We start from the raw sequence: 22,885 nt of genomic DNA on the forward strand, positions 1-22,885 counted from the left end.
GTTTAGCGCCGTTGTTTACGCATGCACGGCGACTTAAAGGTAAAAATTCAGTTGTCATCTGAATGGTTGCCCTGTATGTCAATCAAGTGACGGGACGTTTGATAGGCTGACAAATGTTTTTTTTTTACTGACACGCTGCGATCGACCAGTACTACCTCCGCGATCGACCGGTAGATCGCGATCGACGTAATGAGCACCCCTGGTCTATAGTCTCTGACTCTGGATTCACCTATCCCGAGCTATTATTTCCCTCATTAGCATGACTGAGCCCACGTGGTGTCGGCCTAATATTTCTTGTAAGTACGGTCTAAGCACGGGATACAGAGCCAGTGTTATCAGCACAACTTTAGTTCGCTGATGAAGCTCATCAGATGAGGAGCGAAACGTCCCACACCTTCAAAGAAGTACAGATGACTGCTGAAGAAACCTTTTCCTTGATGGAAACTCAAGATTTACTGTTGGTTTGCATTTAACAAACTGTTTTGAATGTGTCTTAGTAGCAAAAATAAAAGCCAAGATGAAATAAAGCATAAATCAAATAGGGATACAATGCCATTGTTATGTAACAGCCCTTTTTTATCACTAAAGGCTTGGTGTGTCAGGACCCCATGATGAGGAAGCCACGGTCGGAGCGAGTCATTCTGGACCCTGGGCTTAAACAGACTTCCCAAAGAATACAGGTACCGAGGTACATTTTAATCGAACGGCGCACGAGGGCACTGAGTCATACTTTCACTTTCACCAATCATGTTATGCATCACACGCACTTTATTCCTGCGAGTGCGTGCACACACAATAACTGTTTCGTGGTGCCATGATGAAATGTGAATGTCACGCCATGTCAGTGTTTCTGACGTCCTCCCATGATTGACTTTGTCCACCTGTTGCTTTTACTGCGCCCACAGCCACTTTATATTTTCTTTTCCTCCCCCATCAATTTTAATTCCCTTTACTTCTATCCCTTTGCACTTCCTTGACGTTTCCTGCCTTACCGGTAAGAAATTGCTTTTGCCCTTTTCTTGATTTGATTATGTTTCTTTTACCGTTATTCACTCTGACAGAATAATGGCCAGCGTGGCTTTCTAATGCAGCATTTTAGGAGATTTCTCATTACATTAGTAAAGTGGCCCGCATAAGTCACTGTTTGAAATACAACAAAGTACCACTTGGCTAAAAAGATTTGAACTTTTCTTTATAGACTCACTGTGACGAACCCAAAAGCCCGATTGTAACTCAGACTTGTCACAGAGGTTGTTGAAGACCTCTGACCGCCTTGAGAGAATACGTCGTCTTCCTTTACTTTGATTGGAGAAACAGTTGCGCTTTTTATTGAGCGCTGAGGCCCTTTCACTTCTTGGCTGCCTTTCCACGCCCAGTCACGTCAGATGAATTAAAACTAATCCTATTGCTATTTAGATGACATCCTCTGAATGCGATTCATTTGGGGTGCTGTTCAGCGGTCCTGATCTTCACTCCAACTTTCTTGCCAAAGCTGTAAATCATGCTTGGTCATACATGTTAACTCATTCACTGCCAGACATGTGCAAAAATGTGTCCACCCCAGTGCCAGGGTTTTTGCCATTATCATTTGAATTCCAGGACCCACAGAATATTGAGTTTTAGGACAATTTTTTATAGCCTTAGAAACTTCAGACTCTCTTCTTTCTTCAGAAAAAAAGAGTTAATTGCTAAATTATATTGGTCTGGAGTTATATGAGCTTGAAATGAGGCTGGCTGTCCAAAATACAATGCAATAAATACATATTGGTTCATATAGAGCTATAAGTACAGGTGAAGTTGGAACAAAGCGCTAACATGGAAAAGGGAAATGCTGCCCCCTTGTGAAAAGGAAAAAATATTGCCAGAGGCCATGGCCCCCGCCTTATCGGCATCCCAGCATGAAAAAACAAAACCCGAAAAAAAGTTGCAGGGATGGCGCTTTACGTCACGTTTTCAATTCCCGAATAAAGTTGTGAATGGCAGTAATGAATGGCAGTAAATGAGATAACAAATGTTAACCCTTCTATCTCTCTCTTTCTCTCTCTCTTTCTCTCTCTCTGTCTCTCTTTCTCTCTCTCTCTCTCTCTCTGTCTCTCTCTTCTCTCTCTCTCTGTCTCTCTCTCTCTCTCTCTGTCTCTCACGCTCTCAGTTTTTGTTTTTAATAATATTACGTTTCATTTATAAGCGCCTTTCAAAACTCTCAAGGTCACTTCACAGTAGTTTTTCTGTGCGTGAGCAGCGGCAGAAAGAAATGAGTTAATAAGTTAAGAAAAGTGAATGAATTAAGAGAAGGCAACAACATTTTGGGGGGAAAATATGTATGAGTACAATGTATTTGTATTCATTTGTAATCCCGCGCAGAATTGATATTGTAATTATTGGAAAGTGTCCTTGAGAATTTTGAAAGGTGCTTTTCATTTATTTTTTTATTATTACTATTATTATTATTATTATTATTATTATTATTATTATTAGTAGTAGTAGTAGTGTTAAGTGACCTTGAGAGTTTTGAAAGGTGCTTATAAATGAAATGTATTATTATTATTATTATTATTATTATTATTATTATTATTATTATTATTATTATTATTATTGGTGTTTCCTCTTCCCTTGGTTGTGTAGTGGCAGAGGTCCCCAGCAGCTACTAACAGTGAAACAGTGGAGTTAAAAAACAAGCCAGACGGAGACAATGTTTTGAGCTTGACTGCTGAGCAGGTACAGCCTTGTCGTGTGCTGCGTGTTACGTTTTATCTTCAGGCAGCTTTTTCGGAAGACCTGCATGTCTTAAAACATGTGTTTTGTTTCGTTTCACTGTTAGATCAAAGTTCTGAGGAGGACAAGGGAGGAATATGAGAGGAGAGGAGGTTTCATTCGAATATTCCCCACTGAAGACACATGGGAGCTCTATGGGTAAGATGAGCCATGTTGGAGGGATGCAGTTGGGGCTGGAGACTGATTATTTATAATTCCAACATCCCCGTCTGTCCATGATGTTAGTCGTTATTATACTTTTCTCAGATGAGTAGGCTCAAATTACTGCCTTAAAGTAGACCTTGCAACATATTTCAAAAGGGACCCCCCCCACGCCAATGCTTTGTTTAAATGCCATCAAAGCCTTTATTAGAAGAGGAAATCCATTTTTATGCTGACAGTTAATCTTGTCATCGGGGGGGGGGGGGGGGGGGGTTACCTCTTTATTAGATATGTGGCTAATGGATATTTCTCGACATGTGTTTTGCAGCATGTTCTACTCCTCTGCCTATTTTACCTTATTAAAATTCATTTGCTTTTTAAGATCATTCATATTTACCTATTATCTCCCATTTCTTAGTGGATATCTGGAGTCCAAGACATCATTGAACTCGATGTTAGCAAACAGACTTTTCCATGGAAGGTAAGCATTTCCATTGTGGTCAGGATCCGGGGGCTGGATCTCTCCTTCAGTTTATGGAAGCAGTTGGATTCCAGTATGGAGTTTGTTTTGTCTTTCACTCGGGTAGGTGAGAGGAACAGCTGAGAAGAGGGTGTGCGCTCAACTTTTCCAATATGCCCACTGTCTATGTGGCATCGGTTGGGAATGCGGGAAGAGAGAGACTGTCGAACAACATTGATTAAATGTGTTGCAAAAATTGCAACGTTCTTTCAATCATTGGCCTTTTTTGTCCGTATGGCGTCAATTTATTGGCAGTGTCAAAAGATTTTTACAAACATCAACTGAAAGAGTCTCCCCTTTGAGTTCGTTCAATGCTTTAATGCCTCAGTGACTGTTATTTAACATTTATCCTTTGTCCTCTGGACCATCACTGTCAGTCATGTCACCATCTGGAAAAACGACTCAAACTTTACTAATCTTTCTCAGAGTTTGCTTTGCAATGTCTTTTTGGAAATGCTAATTTCCATATAAATCATTGGTATTTTTGTTGTCACCACGGTTGTGTTGACATGTCTTCTTCTGTCTCAAAGGAATGCGTGCGGGAATGCGCAGCTGCAGATGGACACACTTGATGGCTACCACGCCGTCCAGTACGAGAGGAAGCTGCCGTCTCTGGAGGCTCGTAAGAGGAGACGACACCACCTGAGTCATCGCTCTGCTTCTGGAAAGAAAAAATGGGGTAGGCCTGATGTATGCTACTTCAGCTCAGAAAACTTCACTCTAACTGTGGGCTGGAGTTCACTTTTGGTTCCCAAAAAACTTTTAAAAATCCCATGTGTCACACTAAGGTTAGACAAATGTGGCTGGGTATGAGTTGATGTCATTGCAGCAAAAACAAAAAAAAGCCCATTTTGAGTGCGTGTGTGTGCGTGTGTGTGTGTGTGTGCGTGTGCGTGTGTGTGTGTGTGTGTGTGCGTGCGCGCGGTTTTGTCAAAAGTTTGGTGATGCAACTGACATGTCTTCCCCTTGCAATGCTGCGTGCCTCAGGGAAGGAATCCAAGGCCTCCCTGATGGAGAGCAATAGCCTGGTGGGAGAGGACTGCATCGGGGAGAAGAGAGAGGAGACGAAACATAGTCTCACGCCAGTCTCACTCAAGGTTTTGGTAGCAGAGCAAAGAAAACAAGTGGCTTCATCGGCGCAGAGCTCTCATGGGGACACTCTATCCAGCTCGCAGGCAGCAACACGCAAGGGCAGGCCCAGTGTCAACCTGCTTCACTTCCTCCAGCAGGGGTGGGACATCAGGTCAGTGTGTGTTCCAGGTGGCAGATTACGCTCCTTCATCTTTCTCCCTCACTTTACTTTCTCACGCTAGTCTCCTTGCAATTTGACATGAAGGTAATATTTGCGCCCAACAAAGGAGATGAGCATAACTTGGCACGATATTTACGTGCAGGCTTATGTTTAGATTGGGCTATTTTTGGCGCACCACAGGAAAAGAGCAGAGTTGATGACCCCACTAATGTTGAGTGTCCACTTACTTGGATCTGTTGGCTCATTGCTCACATTTTACACTTTTGGTATGTACAGAAACAACTCAATCATAACTTTTGTTTTTTATATATATACCGTATTTTTCAGTGTATAAGGCGCACCCAAAAGCCTTGACATATGTGAAGTAATATTGAGCGACAACAGGTCTCGCAACTACTCTCAGCAGCTCCTTAGTCCATTTCCCCCCTGGAGAAGATGTCATGTGTAACCCAATCCTCTACTGTAAGTGTGGTGTGTCTTATATATGGAAAGCTTTTATATATTTACATATTATCTAATTTATAACAGATTCTTTTCTTACAGACAGTGGCTTTTTAGGTGTTCAATTACCTTACATCTTTCAGCGTATACTTCCGCCTTCGTCAGAGTGTCACGGATGTTGTTGTGACGCGCCTTTTTCAGCTGATGTTACTATGAGGGTGTGATCTACCTATCAGATCTGACAGGCAAGTCACACCCCCCACTGTCTGTAAGAAAATAATCTGTTGTAAATTAGATAACAAGTAGACAGTATGAATTTAACGCAACTATTTATACATTATATTTGGAAAACTTTTCTCATTCATTTTAATGTGTGCCTTATACTCCACTGTGTCTTATATATGGAAAAAGTTGTACAATACAACATTCATTGGTGTGCACCTTATACGGTGCACCCTATACACTGGAAAATAGGGTATTTAATTTTCCCATTCAACATTTTAACTAATGTATTTTACGCACTATAAGGCATACTTAATAGCCTTACATGTTTTCAAAAGCAGACCGTGCGCCTTATAATCCAGTGCGCTTTAGATATGGAAAATGTTTTTAAACATGTCATTTATTGAAGGTGTACCTTATAATGCAGTGTATCTTATATATGGAAAAGTTTTAAAATATGTCATTCACTGAAGGTGTACTTTATAACCCAGTGCCCCTTATACTATATGCAAAAAGTTGTAATATATTTTATTCATTCTGGAAAATCTGGTATTCTTTTCACACTTAAGTGTAAGGATGGTTTGTGTAAACTCTCAGTCGTACAGGAGTGGTCCATCGATGAGAAGGTTTCTTCAGCCGTCATCTGTACAAATTTGAAGGTTTCGGACGTTTCGCCTCCTATCCAAGAGGCTTCGTCAGCGAACTAAACAGCAAACTTGAGTTCGCTGACGAAGCCTCTTGGATAGGAGGCGAAACGTCCGAAACCTTCAAATTTGTACAGATGACGGCTGAAGAAACCTTCTCATCGATGTAAGGATGGTTGTTTGCGGGCCTGACTGATGTGGATTATTTGAGATGAGGTGAGATTAGATAACCTTTGAGTCTGATGAGATTCCTGATTTGACTGAAAACAAAAATCCATCCATCCATCCATCCATCCATCCATCCATCCATCCATCCATCCATTCATTCATTCATTCGTCCATCCATCGGTCAGTCTATCTGTCTATATACTGTATATGAAACGTTGGTTATCCACCTTTTTGATCCCTTCAAGCTTAAAACAATGAAGATATTAACTACAGACACATGTTTTGACTGTCTTTGTTCAATTGTATTTGTTCAACATGAGAGCATATTGGTACGAGTTCCCATTATGTTGTTTTAATGACTGACACATTTGATCCAATAACTTTGTTAGATTTGACCCGATGGACAAAATCTTATTGGAAACTTCAGAGATTTTAATGCGAAAATGCAATTAATTTCCATCTTTTATCTCTTCCCCAGTAAAGTGCAGGCCCGGATGACCTTTTCCTGTTACCTGCAGCGGGTTCAACAAAGACTTTTGGCAGAGAGCAGGGTCAAAGGCATTCCAGCTTGGGCAGACAAGGACAATGACCAAATGGTACAACAATTCAAAACATCTCAGTCGTGGAACCTCAATGAACAAGAGTGTCATACAGTACCCTGGACGGAACATTGTCTTCTATTGATGTATCAACATTATATGCCAGATTTCCCCTTATTATTACTCATTTGTACCCTGGCTGTGGTTAAATTGAAGGCATGGAGGAAAATGGGGCCTCTCAAGAAATTTGCCTTATTGGAAAGTTATGCTGGTGAATTGGAATTATGTCATGTATCATCATTATCTTCATCAGCAGCAACCTCAGGGCTTTTAGGAACATCCTTGTGATGTTTGTCTGATTTGTAAGACTATCCCCGACAGTGATTTTTAAACTGTATTGATACTCATTCATAATATTTGCCGTGTGTCTCGTGTGTGTGTGTGTGTGTGTGTGTGTATTGGTGTGCGTGCCCTCGTGCACAGGAGCTTGTAGTTCGCTTCCTGAAAAGGGCTGCCAGTAACCTCCAGCAAGACGTTAATGTGGTTTTGCCCAGTCACCAGCTACCAGTCCAAGACCGCAGACGCATCCTGTCCCACCAACTCGGAGAGTTTATCCAGTCTTACGAAAAGGTGCCTATTCCCAGAGTGTCATTTCACAGAAACACAGACGTCCTTGTACCATTTCTTTTCTGTTGTACTTGCTTATCTTTTTAGGAAACTGCGCATATAGTGAAAAAACAGCAGAACAGTACAGAGGAGAAATGTGTCGCTGCCAGTGTGTTTCATGACTTCATCACAAATGCGAGGTTAGACAAATGGCAAGCCTTCTTGCAGTGTTCTGTGGAGCGATTGCAATCAGGATCTCCCTCTCTCCCTTTTTTTATCAGTGAAAGCGATCTGGAGGAAGTACTGACGTTCTACACACAGAAAAATAAATCTGCCACCGTCTTCCTCGGTACGAAAGTCAGGCGTGTGAAAAAAGCCTTTCATGAAATTCATGCCTTCAAAGAGCCAGGCAAATGCGAGACTCACAAAAGTGAGTCCAATCCTTTTTTTCATGCTTCTCTTACACTTGGTCTGGTTTATGTTTAATATTTTATCACTCAAGCACAGTAAACAGGATTTTTGCTGTTTGAAACTGTAACCCCCCCCCCCCCCCCCCCCCAAATAAAGGGAAAAAGATTGAGTCATCCAGGGTGAAGCGAGGGTCACTTTCAAAGGAGTCGATCTCATTTGGAGAAAACAAATGTGTCAGAGCCATGGAATGGCTTACTGGTGATAAAGGAGCTCTGGGTTGTTTCTTCTTTTAAACAGCCCTGACTTTAACCAAAGAGGATTCCAACTCGTCAGAATCAACGCCCTCCACAGGACAAGTCAACAGTGACACAGACAGCAAGGCCACCGAAAACCAACCTTGGGTTGAAGGCCAGATGACCGGATTTGGACATGCAAAAATCCATCCACAAGCCCATTCTTCCCAACGCCGCTCGGGCGTTCCTGTGACTTCAGACTTCGCCCGTATTAATCAACCGAGCTGCTCCATCAGCCCTTTGTCCTTGCCTCGTCATCGTCCTCCACCTTTGTCAGTTCCCCCGCAGCCTCCATCCTATGCTCAATCATTGGCAAAGTCTCAATTCCGCCAGACGGAGACACCTGGCGACACTCCAGTTTACCCCTCACCCCCGACCCAGCTTCTCTGGAGGATCCCGTCTTCCACAGCGCTCTCATCAAGCTCTGGAGCAGCATCTTCCATCGCCAGCGCACTTCACATATATAGCCAGAAGCTCCGACCAGCATCTGCAGGGCAAGGTAAACACTTATGTCCACATGCTAAAGTAAATTTGTTCAATAAGAAAAAAAATCTCAAGCAATTGTCTATTAACATCAAATTATTACGTTAATTCCTTGCACAACCACTCCTTACCAACAAAACAGCATCTAATTGTCTCCTCTAATGTTTCACAAAATGGGAGAAAACAGAAAGAGGGATCTTCAATATTCCTTTTTGCACAATCTTTCTGACTCATCCAGCAACCTCTCATCTGCACTTTCCACTTGATCTTACTCCACAGGTTCTGGGGGGAGCTTGATTTGCTGTCTGGTTGAACCATGTCAATACTTTTCAGGTCCTGCAATGACATTTGAAGGCTTTTAACTCATACACTGCCCGACGTGCAAAAATGTGTCCACTCCAGTGCCAGGGTTTTTGTCATTTTCACTCAAATTGCAGGACCCGCTGGATATTGAATTTTGGGACTTCATCTTTTCCTTTCGGCTTTTCCCTTCAAGACATATACAATATATTCAATACAGCGTAAGAAACCATAGACTCTCTTCTTTCATCAGAAAAAAAAGTTAATTCCTAAATTATATGGGTATGAAGTAATATGAGATGCAAGTGGGGGCGCCAGTAAAAAAAAAAAGGAAAATGGAAGGGAAAAAACATTGCCAGAGGTCTGACCAGCGCTTTATGGGCACCCTCCTGCAGGAAAACCCAAAACCTGAACACATTTGGGAATGGTGCTCCACGTCATGCTTTTCAATTCCTGAATAAATTTCAGACTGGCAGTGAATGAGTTAACATATGTGAACCCCTCTCTCTCTCTCTCTCTCTCTCTCTCTCTCTCTCTCTCTCTCTCTCTCTCTCTCTCTCTCTCTCTCTCTTTCTGTCTGTCTCTTTCTCTATCAACACGTTTTTCTTTTTGAGAAATGTATTCTCTGCTGGTGACCACACCTGCGCCAGAAGGGCAAAATAAAAAATGCATTATATTTTTTTTCATGTCAATTTTTATAAAGCAGAAAGTAGCCCGATTGCTAACATGTCCACAGACCGACATGCACAGAAACACAAGCTGCTTCTGTTCATTTTTCAGCTCCACTGAGGGCCTGTTTTTCCTCAATTCTTCCATCCTCACACTTTTCTTCTGTCTGCTTTGCAGTGTCCAAAATGTACACTTCCAGTAAGCTGAAGTCAAACTTTGAGGGAGGCTTTAGGGAGTTCAACTCCCTTACTGTCCAGGCCCAATCCAAGCAGCAGGCCTTCATCTCAGCCCTCCAGAAGCTGGCAGACAAGCAGGTTGCTCGCAACACTGCTGGCTCCAGTCACATCAACCTCCTGACACGACATGTGAGTTCACTTGCAACTTTCTTAACAAAGTGGTCGCACCTGGGACGAGACCATGTTCAAATAAGAATGTACAGTATGTTGGGTTAATAAACAGTGTTTCATGGATAGAAGACAAATGTGGCCCGTTTTGCAGGAGGTTCTCTCTCTGTGAGGTCTTTTCTATTTCTCTTGGGCAATGTTTAATTCTTTCCTGACCCCCTGCTGACCGGCGTCATCTAGTTGTTCAGTCCTCCAGCAGACCTGTCGGAGCCGTAGGGTCTGCAGCCAGGAGCAGCGAACTTTCCTCCCTCTTGGTAGCCTGTCGACTGGCTTTTTGCAAGGGTGGCTTCTGGTTCAGGGTTTCAAACTGGCTGAGTGGAGCTCAGTGTGAGGTCTCATTATCAGATGCAGCATGGGGGAGTGATTTCTGTTGATACTCAACAAGCTGCTATTTTGTGGTAATACATGCATATAAATACAGGAATGTGACGAAGCAACGCTTCACATCAGCCTCCTCACCTAACATTATCCCACTCGGTTGGTGCGTTAAGCCCATCGGTTTTTGCTCAAACCCCCTCCGGCTCCTCTTCCTCCTCCTGCTTGTCTGCTTCGGTGGATGTTTTCTGTCAAGAGTTTCTTTGGATGACACAAGACCACACAGGCTGGAGTTAAGCCGCTTTGGCATTATTCTGTCGATCTGAAAGGTGTTTTCTGTCTTCCCTTTGAGAAGTGAGTCGAGGACATGGCAGCAATTTGTTTTGCAAAGGAGAGCAGACCTGTGTGCTGCTGAGTCTTATTAGGGGCTCAGATTATAAATCATTAAATCACTAGCTGAAGCAAAAGGAGAATGTTGTAAACATGAACAAATCCTTCAAACACACTGCCTTATATCCACTGCGTCTGAACGATTATTCACTCTCATGGATGGTTTTATACAAAGAAATGGAAGTTAAAAAATAATCTGGCTGCACCTTATACGCTCAACATATCACAAAAGCATGGCTTGCCACATCCTTCATCAAATCAATCCTGTGGTCTTCCATCACGAGGCCGCCACAAAAATGGACAAGATCCGACTTCAACGGACAGTTAGGACGGCGGAAAAAAATCATTGGCACCGTCCTACCCACTCTCGAGGACTTGCACACTGCAAGAATCAAGACAAGAACGCGGAAAATCCTGCTGGATTTGATTCGATTAGATTAGCCTATACTAGTGTCCCCCACACTTATTTGTCATGTCTTTTTTATGATGATACTAGTGCAGCATGTTCTACCGGAGACAAATTTCTTGTGTGTTCAGCATACTTGGCCAATAAAGATGATTCTCATTCTGATATGCTAGATGGCCAGTCCTTGCAGAATTAGCTCTGTTATGAACCTCTCAATTTATCATGGGGGACAAAAAGTGTACTGTGTGTGCCTTACCCTAAGATGTCAGTCATTTGCTTGAGTAATGAACTTGAATATCGGCCATGTGAGCACAGTGAGGCCGTGGCGGCAGCGTGATGATAAGCCAGTCCACGTTAATGTGAAAGGCTTCCACACGTGCTGCTTGTTGTAGTGAAAAAGCTGACATGCTTCCACAATCCAGAAACATTTGGCACCGTCACAATGTTTCGTCTTTTAGCGCCAAAGGAGGCGAGTGAAAGAAATAAACAACACATTAAGTAATGTGCTGCCGTTTCAGGTTTTCCGGGGAGAGTGACCGATTTGACACGAGCAGGTTGTGATATCTGCTCCTTTTAAAGAGGGGAGGGAAATGGCATACCTGGATTTAGTACGGAGCAGAGAGTAGGTTGGCCACTTGCTGTGTGTAAATTTTACATGACCTTTTAATATTGCTTTGAGAGCAGCTAAAGCATGGGGAATGACAGCAGTTCACTTGTTTTGTAAATATAGAAGAAATGACACATAATTAGTTGTGGATTATTGCACGTTTTAAACTTCTCTCTTCCTTTCACAGCTTACAAGAGTAAATCTGGCTAGCCGGATGTTAAATGGAGAGAGTCCAAAGATGCTGACCCCATCTGATCCAGGGCTGGACCACCCCTCAACTGATCCTCTTAAAAACAGGACCCAGTAAGTCCAAAGATATGCTCTCAAAGCCTCTTAACTATGTGAGGATATTTTCACTACTGCGCATGAACATTTGGCTAGATGTCATTTTTAATTGGAACTTTTATTGATGACTGTATTTTCCGGTGTTTAAGGTGCACTGGAGTATAAGGGGCACCCCCAAAGAATGGTGTATTTTCAAACTTTTTCCTTAGTATAAGGCATATACTATATATGCCTTATACTTAGTATAAGGCAGGGGTGCTCACACTTTTTCAGCATACGAGCTACTTATAAAAACTACCAAGTCAAAATGACCTACCCACGACAAAAATGCAAAACATAATTATTTTCAAATGTTTTAAGGATTCTTTGTATGTACAATGTATGTTGATGTACCTTGCATAACTGAATAAGCGAATATTGCACAACACACATAATAACTACATATACATAACATAATAAATAACTATTAATATTTTTTTGTAATTACCTGAGTTTACTTTGATGACTTGCACTGAATTGAATCAACCAGGGATGCATAGTCCGGACAGTAGCTGCTGACAGCCAGCCTCAAGCACATTTCCAAATGTTCATCATTCATGGTGGAACGGTATTTGGACCCGCTTTCTCACTCATTTTGATCACCATATGTTTTAGCAAGGGCTTAAAATCTGAGGTAATTCGCGGACTAGCTTGTAAATTTTGCTGCGTTTAGCGCCGTTGTTTACGCATGCACGGCGACTTAAAGGTAAAAATTCAGTTCTGAATGGTTGCCCTGTATGTCAATCAAGTGACGGGACGTTTGATAGGCTGACAAATGTTTTTTTTACTGTCACGCTGCGATCGACCAGTACTACCTTCGTGATCGACCAGTAGATCGCGATCGACGTAAGTCGATGGCTGCTGACAGTAGTTGCAAGACCAGTTGTGGCTGTATTTTACTTCACATATAAGGCACACCTGTGTATAAGGCGAAGGGTCGTCTTTTGAAGAACATCAATGCTTTTGGATGCGCCTTATATACTGGAAAATACAGTATTTGGAACAACAAATACCATATCATTGAGTTCTATATGGGATTTTACAGTCAATTTATATATAATCGATCGGAGGTTAGCATATTGGTATGTGCACCATGGAATTACCTTTTTTTCCCTCAGTCATTTTTACATTTCCCTCAATTATTGTATGTCAAGCCTAATTTGTTTGTAAATCATCATAATCTTAAATTTGTTTACAGTAGTTGGAGATGATTCATATCACTTGTTCATTCATCTTACCGTATTTTCCGATGTATCAGGCGCACCCAAAAACTTTCATCTTCTTCAAAAGATGACGCTGCGCCTTATATGCAGGTACACCTTATATGTGAAGTAATATTGAGCCTCAACAGGTCTTGCAACTAATTTCAGCAGCCGCCGACTCCTTTTTGCCCCCGTACAAGAAATAGTGCGTAACCCCATCTTCGACAGTAGTGCCTTATAAAGTGGTGTGCCTTATACAGTAAAGTCTCGTTATATCGATATTCAAGGTTGTCCGAAAAAATATCGATATAACCGGGACTATCGATATATCCGACCCTGTTTGCATGTAATTTTCTCCGTGCGTGCATAGAAATAGTATCGATATAACCGGGACTATCGATATATCCGATATCGATATAACGAGACTTTACTGTATTTGGAAAACTTTTCTAGATTTATATATCATATTTAAAAAACTCTTCATTTATTGCACTTCATTTATTGAAGGTGCGCCTTATAGTCCGGAGCGCCTTAGACGTATATGGAAAAAGTTTACAAATCCACGATTCATTCGGGGTGTGCCTTATACTCCGGTGCGCCTTATACACGGGAACATATGGTAATTGCACAGCTAAACAAATCTATCATCAGACTTTATACAGATTTTTTTACCCAATTAATTTTGCAGGACATCAACCTCTGAAATGTTTCATTTGAGTGTTAAAAATTGAATGATATTTTTTTATTTGTTTAGTTTTTTTTAAAGTACACAGTCCCTGTGAGAAAAACAACACGGTGGAGCTACTTAAGCACCAAGTATTGTTCCCTTTCTCCAAATTGGTGTCCTCAGGACTTTTTTGTGTGATTGACTTCAAACACTTGGTGCTTATTTGAGCCCATGAGTGTATTTGGTCATAATCAAGAGCACGTCAAGTCTCTCTCAGTGGTTTTACATAGATTTGTAGATTGAAAAATGCCAAGGCAATGATCTTGAAGTGGACACCGCCCTGCGGCCAGTCTAGTTTCAATTAACACTTAATCCGAAATTGTCTTTGTCTCACTTTAATGCTGCCAGAGTATTACGTAAAGTGCAGGAAGTCAGCAGACTTCCTGCCCTCTTTTTTCTTAAATAAGGATAGACAGACAGGCAGTTATCATGTTTTACTGTTCCCGAATGATGGGCACATGATTTCATGTTGTCTCATTGAATCTATGCTGAAAAGGAGTTGACCATTCCATTCACCAGTAATTTTCAACCTCATCAGTTTGGTCGATCCAGACAGTTTTTTCCTGTCCAGCACGTCCTTAGTTTTGGAGCTGTAAGGGAATTCCAAGAATATTTGGCTCTTTCCTTTTACAATATTTCATTTGCACACATCGTGAATGAGTTTCATTTATTTTTCTTTTGTTTTGTTTTACTATTAGAGATAGCTTGCTGTTACTTTTTTATTAGAATGGTTGTCATGCCCCCACCCAAAAAAAAGAATAAGAACGCAACTTCATGTTGTATTCAGTTTTTTAAGGTAGTAAAAATGCCACATTGTTGTCCAATTGTGTTGAATCGGCGTACAGGATAAAACACAAGTCAATATTTCATTTTGTTGAGTAGGTGTAGATTTAAATACGCTGTAAATAGAGATTTATATAGTTTGAATCACTAAATGCAGTTAACTGTACATTTATTTAGTATGTCAGATATACAACACACTTCAGTCATAATATTGAAACCATCCAGCTCAGAGGGAATGGGAACATTTAGCGAATGAGAGGTTTTATATTTGATCAAATGAAAAAACATTTGAAAGTTCTTCTATTTGGCTTCCATGTCATATACAAATCAAATCTCAAAAGAGCATATCAATGCAACAACTCATCCAGAGAACCTTGCGTGTTTTTGGCATTTTGGGAAGGTTTTATCGTGCAGTGGTGGTCATCACATCTGCTTTCATGTCCTGGGTTTGATCCCCAGTCAAAGCAATCCGCTCTAATGACATGACTCAGGGGGTCAAGTGGCTGCTAGTTAATCAAGGAGATTGTTGTTTTGACTCCTGCCTTCCCTCACAGATCGTTCTAACTACCCCTTAGGGAATAGACTGACCCCACAACCATTTTCATTACTGTTAGCTGTAAAATAATATGTTGCTGTTGTTGTGGAACTCAAGTTCTATGAATCTCCCAATAGAAATATTGACACTTGGTCAGTGAAAATTTTGTTTGACAATTCACACCACACTCTGTGTGTGTCAGTCACAATGTTTTCATTATAGTTCACGTTGAATATCGTTGGTTTTGCATTGGCCTCCTCCCACTCACTCAGGCCATCCCTGAATAAGCTTTAATCAGATATTAGTCAAGATATTAGGATAATTTTGCCTCCTTGCCTCTCAGAATCCCCCCCCCCCCTATGCTCAGCCCGGGGGGTTTGTGCCAAACATACTGAAACCGTTAAGTGCACTGGCTCTTAAGGCAACCACAGGGGTGAATTATGATCTGGTCCAAAGAGTAGTTGTGGGTCTTTGAAGTGCCGCTGCCAGGATCCAGCAGGTATGCTGCATCAGCATTCACAACAGTGGCTTCTTCTATAGCAAAGGCCTTCAGCTGTCTGGGAAACAACTCTGCTTGTCTCATTACAACCACTGTAAACTTTCGGACTATTTCCGGCAAGTGTTTGAATCAGAATCAGAATCAGAATCAGAATACCTTTATTCGTCCCGCAATGGGGAAATTTGCAGTCCACAGCAGCAATTGAAGAGGGATGGGGTTGGGGTGGGAGTGAAAGGATAGAAAACAAGATATTCTAAGCATAACAAAAATAAAAATGTCAACTGTATACTGTGCAAATGTAGATGTGCAAAAACCGTTCTATAAACAAGACTGTACATAGTGCAGAATCAAGAAATGCATTTAGATATATTGCAACAACCCATATTTACAAGTGTCCAGTTTTTTTTGTTTGTTTGTTTTTTTTAACATGTGATCATTGGGAATTGTGAAGCCTGACAGCAGTCGGTAGGAACGAGCGGCGGTACCTCTCCTTCTTGCAGCGCGGGTGCAATAGTCTCTGGCTAAAGGAGCTACCCAGAGCTGTCAGGATGGGCAGGAGGGGGTGGGAGGGACTGTCCGTCATAGCTTTTAGTTTAGCTAGCGTCCGTCTGTTGCCCACCTCCTCTAGAGAGTCCAGCGAGCAGCCCACGACAGAACTGGCCCGCTTGACAAAGCGCTCCAGTCTTTTTCTGTCCCGGGTGGTGATGCTGCCTGACCAGCAGACAATGCCATAGTGGATGGCTGATGCCACCACAGAGTCATAGAAAGTCTTTAGGAGTGACCCCTGAACTCCAAAAGACCTCAGTTTCCTGAGTAGGAAGAGGCGACTCTGTCCCTTTTTGATTAGGGCATCCGTGTTTGTTGTCCAGTCCAGTTTATTGTTGAGAGTAACACCCAGGTACTTGTAGGAGGTCACCCTCTCAATGTCCGAACCCTGGATGTTCAATGGTGCAGGTGACGATTGTTTCCTGCAGAAATCCACCACCAGCTCCTTGGTTTGACACAGCAAAGACAATTTTTGACCTCTATTCATAGGTCTGCGGAATGTTTTTTTGTGTACCTGTTGAAGCTCTTAGGCAACCACACCAAACTACTATCCAATATGTCAAACTTAACCTTCTATTACTTCTATTTTGTACATGTGACAATTATCGTTGGCCAGAAAGATGATGGTAATATTAAATGAACAGTGGTTGTTCCCCTGTGTAATGTTAAGAAGTTTGATCGTCTCTTGTTGTGTTCGCACCCTCGCCCAAGAAACATACATCTAAACTATTGTCTCTTTGTGCATGCGGTAGTTTTAGTTTGCCTCAGTGCTTTGTCACAATGTTGTTTGAGTTGGTTGAATATCGTCGGGACATTCCAGAGAATTTTATATCGACCAGTTTGCTGAACTAACAAACCTGACTAATAAAAAGACTGTGTCTGCCATCAAAAGAAGTTCAACATTTTCACCAAAATGTCCACAAAATTGGCTTGATGTCTTTCCGCCTTTGAATTTAAAAGATGTTTTTATTTCGCGACTGATTAGAGCCAGATGTTGTAATGGGAGGGCGAGTGGTTTTACGCTATTCAGCGTGCTGTGTTACTACATGCGGCACTTCATGATTGTTGTCAATAATAGTTTGTCTTTTAAATTAGTAAAAGATGCACTTTCTTAAGCAAGCACCACTATATAGTGTGTGTGTGTGTGTGTGTGTGTGTGTGTGTGTGTGTGTGTGTGTGTGTGTGTGTGTGTGTGTGTGTGTGTGTGTGTGTGTGTGCAGGGGGGAGGGCATGGCCAGGCTCAACTCTGGGATGCTGTGGCACGTCATCCCACACTGTCCGTTTTCCCACATTCACACAAAGTGAGATTAATGCATCACATGTGCTCAACTGACACTGCCGTATTGTTTGACCAAAACTTATATCAGCGTGTTATGAAGCATCATGAGCACAGCAGGGAGTCAGGCAGGAAGTCTTGGATATTTTGCAAGAGCTGTTCTTTTCACTCACCCCCTCCAACCCCTACCCCAACGTCCGCACCCTTTTTTTTTGTTTTATTCCTCTATTTTGATGATGAAGCTAAAATTAGAAGTGGACATGAAAAAATTGTCAACCCATACACAAGTAAAATAGTCGCACTGCAGCTACCTGTGATCCAATGTAAGACATGACTGCTGCAGATCTTGTTTTGTCTGCTGGCCGCTGACCTTGACATGTTCACAGACAGCCTTTTGTTTCCAGGAGTTTAAAAAAAGAGCTGACCTTCACACTGTAAAATAGGTCCTACTATGTTATCTGAGAACTGCATTGAAGGAGGGGCCATGGGGTGTGGGGGTGGTGTTTTGTTCTTTTGGCCACACAACGGCCGGAATATATTTCACTTGAGTAACACAAGATAACTATCACACATTGTTATTCAAAAATTAATTGAACTGCAGTACTTGACTTTTTCATCTCAAGATACTGTGACTATTTTGAATGCGTGCGAGTTAGTAAGCGAGTGGAAAAATCAAATTGGGGGAATTCTCAAGAATCCCCTCTCCATCCCCCAATAAGACTCCTTTGGGATCTAATTTCCGAAACTGGGCTAGTTTCACTCTATTTTAGTCCAATCTCTCCTCACTGCTTCCGATAGTGCTCTTTAGGGCATTATATTTAGCTGGGGCCAGCCTAAAGTAGCGCAACACACCATACGCACGGGCTACTTATCTGTGATGGATTAGGCTTTTCAAAAGCGTTTATTGTCATGATATAGAAGCAGGATCACAATGCAGGCAGTCAAACCATGAGGGACAATCTATTCAGGGGACAGAGAATTTGATTGTGATTTATTTTCCTGCTTCGTTGTAGTGGTAGTCCGCTCTCTGTGATGTATATCTTGGATTCAATCCTCAGTGGATTTAAAGTCTTTCACTGGTTTGTGTGAGGCAGTCGAGATTGAACTACTTGTCTCTGTTTATTTATGCTTGCACTTAGATCATTCAAACTTTTGGTACTTTTTAGGATGACAACAAACCTTCAGTATGTCCCAATCTTGCTCCATTTTTATGCATTTCCCTGCCGTTATACTGTAAAACAGTAGTACCGTGAGACCTCGGTTTACGAACCCCTTGGCTTACGAACCTTTCAGTTTACGAACGTTACATTTATGAAAAACCTTGGCAGACGAACTATTTTTCGGGATACACACGGAGCTGCCACAATGAGTGTTGTGTCGTTCACGAACGAGCCCGTTCTCCTAACAAGAAAATGGTGGCCACCGTGTTTGTCCTCTATTCCCCGCGTGCCACGTGATGGGTCAAGAACGCAGCAGTGGGGGATCGGGTTACAGACAGAGTGAGAGTTAGAGTTAGAGAGAGAGTTCTCCCAAAAACAAAATGGCATCTTCGGTTAAAGCCACGTGATTGGTCAAGAACGCAGCAGTGGGATATTTTAACTGTTTTATATTCATTTTCTCACCATTCTCACACTCTCACACATTTGTTCAGGCTCCACAAATAACCCGCACAAGTCATCTGTACACTTGATGCAAAAAGCTAACAACCCAGCTAAACAGATCACAATTGATGAAGAACGAGATTCAATTATCACAGAAAAAGCACCTACAATGGATCATTCCTCAAGATGGTGGAAGAAGACGGCTACGTTCCTCATCAAGTGTTTAATTCCATCAAGCCATTAACGACCATCACAAAGGAAAATAAAATGACTTTATTGTACAGTACAGTTTATTTCTTTAATCATAATACTATAGCACATTTATTATATTTATAGGGCAGCCCGGTAGTCGAGTGGTTAGCACACCGGCTTCACAGTGCAGAGGTCGCCAGTTCGCGTCCCGGTCCGGCCTCCCTGTGTGGAGTTTGCATGTTCTCCCCGGACCCGCGTGGGTTTTCTCCGGGTCCTCCGGTTTCTTCCCACACTCCAAAAACATGCATGGCAAGCAGATTGACCACTCCAAATTGTCCCTAGGTGTGAGTGTGAGAGTGACTGTTGTATGTCTTTGTGTGCCCTGCGATTGGCTGGCAACCCCAGCCAATCGCCGATGGGCTGGTGTCCCCCGCCTCGTGCCCAAAGACAGCTGAGATAGGCTCCAGCAACCCCCGCGACCCTAATGAGAAATAAGCGGTACGGAAAATGAGATGAGATGAGATGAGACATTTATTATACATAAAATAAGGTATATTTTGTGTAGTTTTAAGGCTTAGAAAAGTATAAAGTGGAAAATTATGTTTTATGGGGATCTGGGAACGCATTATTCTCATTTTAATGGTTTCCTATGGGAAATTAATTTTCGGGATGTACACTTTTTGCCCTACACACTCTGTCTGGGAACCAATTAAGTTCGTAAGCCAAGGTCCCACTGTATCATCATTTGGATTAGCCTTTAATAGTCTCGCAGTGGAGACATTTACATTTCACAGCAGCATAGTTATAGAAGAAAGGAATGGAAGAAGTAGAAAAACAAAATACAGGACCTGCTGGATAGGCAGGCAGTCTCGCGGCGCCATCTTGAAGTCAAAAGAACAAAAAAAACCCAAAATAACAAAATAATATGACAACACAAAGAAACAGTCATTCAATCTTACAATCTTAAGCACTTTCTGCACCCAGTTTATTGTTTTAAGCAATTCTAGAAGAAAGAGGAGAGGATCAAAGCATACTTTTTACCAGTGGATCAGGGACGTCATGGTGAAATGTGGACGTCTGCTACAAGCTAAATGTTGAAAGCAAACACGAAGCTGCAACATCCACTGACAAAAAAGATTGTCTCACATCACCAGTGCAAGTAAATCCCCTTCAATTCCAAGCTGCGATAGTTCCACATATTCAGCTGGACTCTGCGCTGACACTCCTTTCTTCTCATCGTTGGCTCCTCAAACCATGCATCCATCCAGCCACAAACTGTCCAACAGCACCGACCTTTCTGCTGAACAAAGCGGGTACGTGAAAATGCTGCCCATTACAGGCGGAAAAAAAGCACAATCGCCTCAGAGCTTTCCAGCGATGGCAGTCAAATGGCACCAACATTCCTCCCAATCAAAAACGGTGCATACTAATTCCGCATCTAGAAATTGGAGTAGAGCTACACGGCTGGACATTGTTGGTTGGCCAAAAACAGCTTCAATTTATCCATGAAAGTAGTGTCCCAACTCACCATTTTATCTTTGAATCCAAAGCGCTCGATTAGGGGGCTTTCAAAATGGTTTCCTGCAAGTTTGGAGCATACGATTGGCCAAAATCTATAAAAATCAATCACAACATGTTTTGTAATGAGGGAGGTGTATTCTACAAAATCTTTCTATTTCTACTATAAGCCTTTTATGCAGAAATAATGATAACGATAACCTGTAACCTGATAACACAACAGGCAGTCCACTGTAATAACCACTATTCCTGAAGGGGTTAAAACCTCACATTCAGTCTTTGGTTTTATATATTTTTTTCACTTGGGGGAGCTATCGACCATAATCATTTCATTTGCTCTCTTCTGTTCACTCTATAAAAGGATAGGACATTAATCGGTAAACACCGAATCAGAAAGCGTTTTTATAGTCCCACAATGGGGAAATCGGCGGTGCTGTAATGTTAAATGCCATATCTCTCTTTGTTTTTGTTGTTTGTGAGGTCATCATTCATCCTTATATCACGGTGTAGCCGCTGTAGCGGGTTCCTCAGATGAGGTCAAATGAAATGCAGAAATGTTCTTAAAATTAGTTCCATTGCTCCTGGAATTGTTGTTTCATAAGGGAATAATTGATTGAATATAAGAAGTAAAATGAAGCCGGTCTCCTCTATTCTCCCAAAAGGATGATTAAAAAAAGAAAAGAAAACGGCTTAGTTGTAGTAACAGATAATCCAGTTACAAACTCGTGGTGCTGGTCAAATGGTTTTCCTTCCAGGTTGTGGCTTTGTGATGTGAATGGAACGTGAAGCTCTGGGAGTACTGAGGCAACGGTTTTGGTTTGCTGTCGGTCTGCCACAGGCTTTGCTCTCAACTTTGACTCCGATTTGCACACTTAAATCCAATGTCTCTGACAGCCCGATATGAGCTGCTAAAGAACTCTCAAGATATACTGTATCATGGAAGTTTAACATGCTTAAATAGTGCAAGAAAATCATATTATGCCTCACCCCTGCGGGTGTTTATTTATACTATAACACAATTACCATTTATAATGCAAACACCATTCTTAGTTGTTATTTCCTTGAAATATTGATTCTGAAATTAGATGTGAAAGTATTTCTTCCAAAAAAGTGTTTGCCATCAGAGTTTTATAATTTATCTCTTATTGTAGTTAAGGCATGGGTGAAAAGGTTGGTCCGACTATTTTATTTTTTTTCTTTTTAATTAGTGAGAGACATAGTAGAAAATGTGCTGTTGATACCTCTGCGTTCTTAAGCCAGGAACGGATGATTGATGGGGACGTGACCAGCAACGACGTCAGCACTGTTACGGTGTCAAATCCTGAGCGGAGCAGCGTGAGCGGAAACCATCAGCATCAGTTTGCTGGCCAGCAAATGCAACCGCACAAAATTCAACCGCAAAGGCATTGGTTGGACCAGACCCATTGTGGACACCAGGTAAATGCACTATTGATCACTCACTTTTCTTTTTTTCCAGTGAATACAAAGCGACCCATGGAGTGCGTAGCGCAAAACTGATTGTTTCAGTCATCGTAGTTTTAAAGTTTTATGTCTCACTATGCTATTTTTGAAACCAGCTGTTGAGCTACGCCTGCAAACTAGCATGTATGCCAAGTTTTGTGCATTTACACTATTCTTGTGTTTATTTACACAAACTGTCCCACTGAAAGGAAAAAATAAATACAGTAAAGTCTCGTTATATCGATATCGGATATATCGATAGTCCTGGTTATATCAATATTTTTTCGGACTCCCTTGAATATCGATATAACGAGACTTTACTGTATATAAATAAATTAATAAAATTATATATATATATATATATATATATAAAACTACACAAAATATATCTTAATATTTTATAATAATTAATAGTGATGATCATTGATGTAGTTTGCTCTTGATGATATCTGAGTGAAGCTGCCGTGCTTTCTCAGCGATAATACCCTCACTCACACTGTCCCACGCTAGCTTCTTTTCGTTTATCCAAATCAACAGAAGTTTTTCAACCTCTTCTATTGGCCGAGACCGTTGCCTAGACAACACAGAAACAGCCTCAGCCACACGTAGCAATGGTCGACTTAGCATACTGGTACCGC

The 22,885-nt window shown here is 41.7% G+C and overlaps 1 protein-coding gene across 9 annotated transcripts in view; it reads left to right on the plus strand.

Moving 5' to 3' along the window:
* Positions 1–22,885, plus strand: part of ttll5 (tubulin tyrosine ligase-like family, member 5) — a 71,077-nt gene that overhangs the window by 26,406 nt on the left and 21,786 nt on the right. For 6 of the 9 annotated variants that reach the window (XM_089003660.1, XM_089003665.1, XM_089003666.1 and 3 more), the window contains exons 15-28: positions 589–680; positions 2,623–2,715; positions 2,819–2,910; positions 3,332–3,394; positions 3,964–4,112; positions 4,421–4,676; positions 6,639–6,756; positions 7,183–7,329; positions 7,414–7,505; positions 7,587–7,735; positions 8,014–8,508; positions 9,639–9,826; positions 11,771–11,886; positions 22,043–22,223. In XM_089003660.1, coding sequence (XP_088859786.1) covers positions 589–680; positions 2,623–2,715; positions 2,819–2,910; positions 3,332–3,394; positions 3,964–4,112; positions 4,421–4,676; positions 6,639–6,756; positions 7,183–7,329; positions 7,414–7,505; positions 7,587–7,735; positions 8,014–8,508; positions 9,639–9,826; positions 11,771–11,886; positions 22,043–22,223 — 2,231 coding nt within the window. Of the gene's footprint in view, positions 1–588; positions 681–2,622; positions 2,716–2,818; positions 2,911–3,331; positions 3,395–3,963; positions 4,113–4,420; positions 4,677–6,638; positions 6,757–7,182; positions 7,330–7,413; positions 7,506–7,586; positions 7,736–8,013; positions 8,509–9,638; positions 9,827–11,770; positions 11,887–22,042; positions 22,224–22,885 lie in introns of those variants that run through there. The other 3 variants (XM_089003663.1, XM_089003661.1, XM_089003669.1) reach the window with 3 other exon arrangements.

The sequence above is a fragment of the Hippocampus bargibanti genome, linkage group LG09, assembly GCF_051943395.1.
Source record: "Hippocampus bargibanti isolate YZ-2025 linkage group LG09, ASM5194339v1, whole genome shotgun sequence".
NCBI lineage: Eukaryota > Metazoa > Chordata > Actinopteri > Syngnathiformes > Syngnathidae > Hippocampus > Hippocampus bargibanti.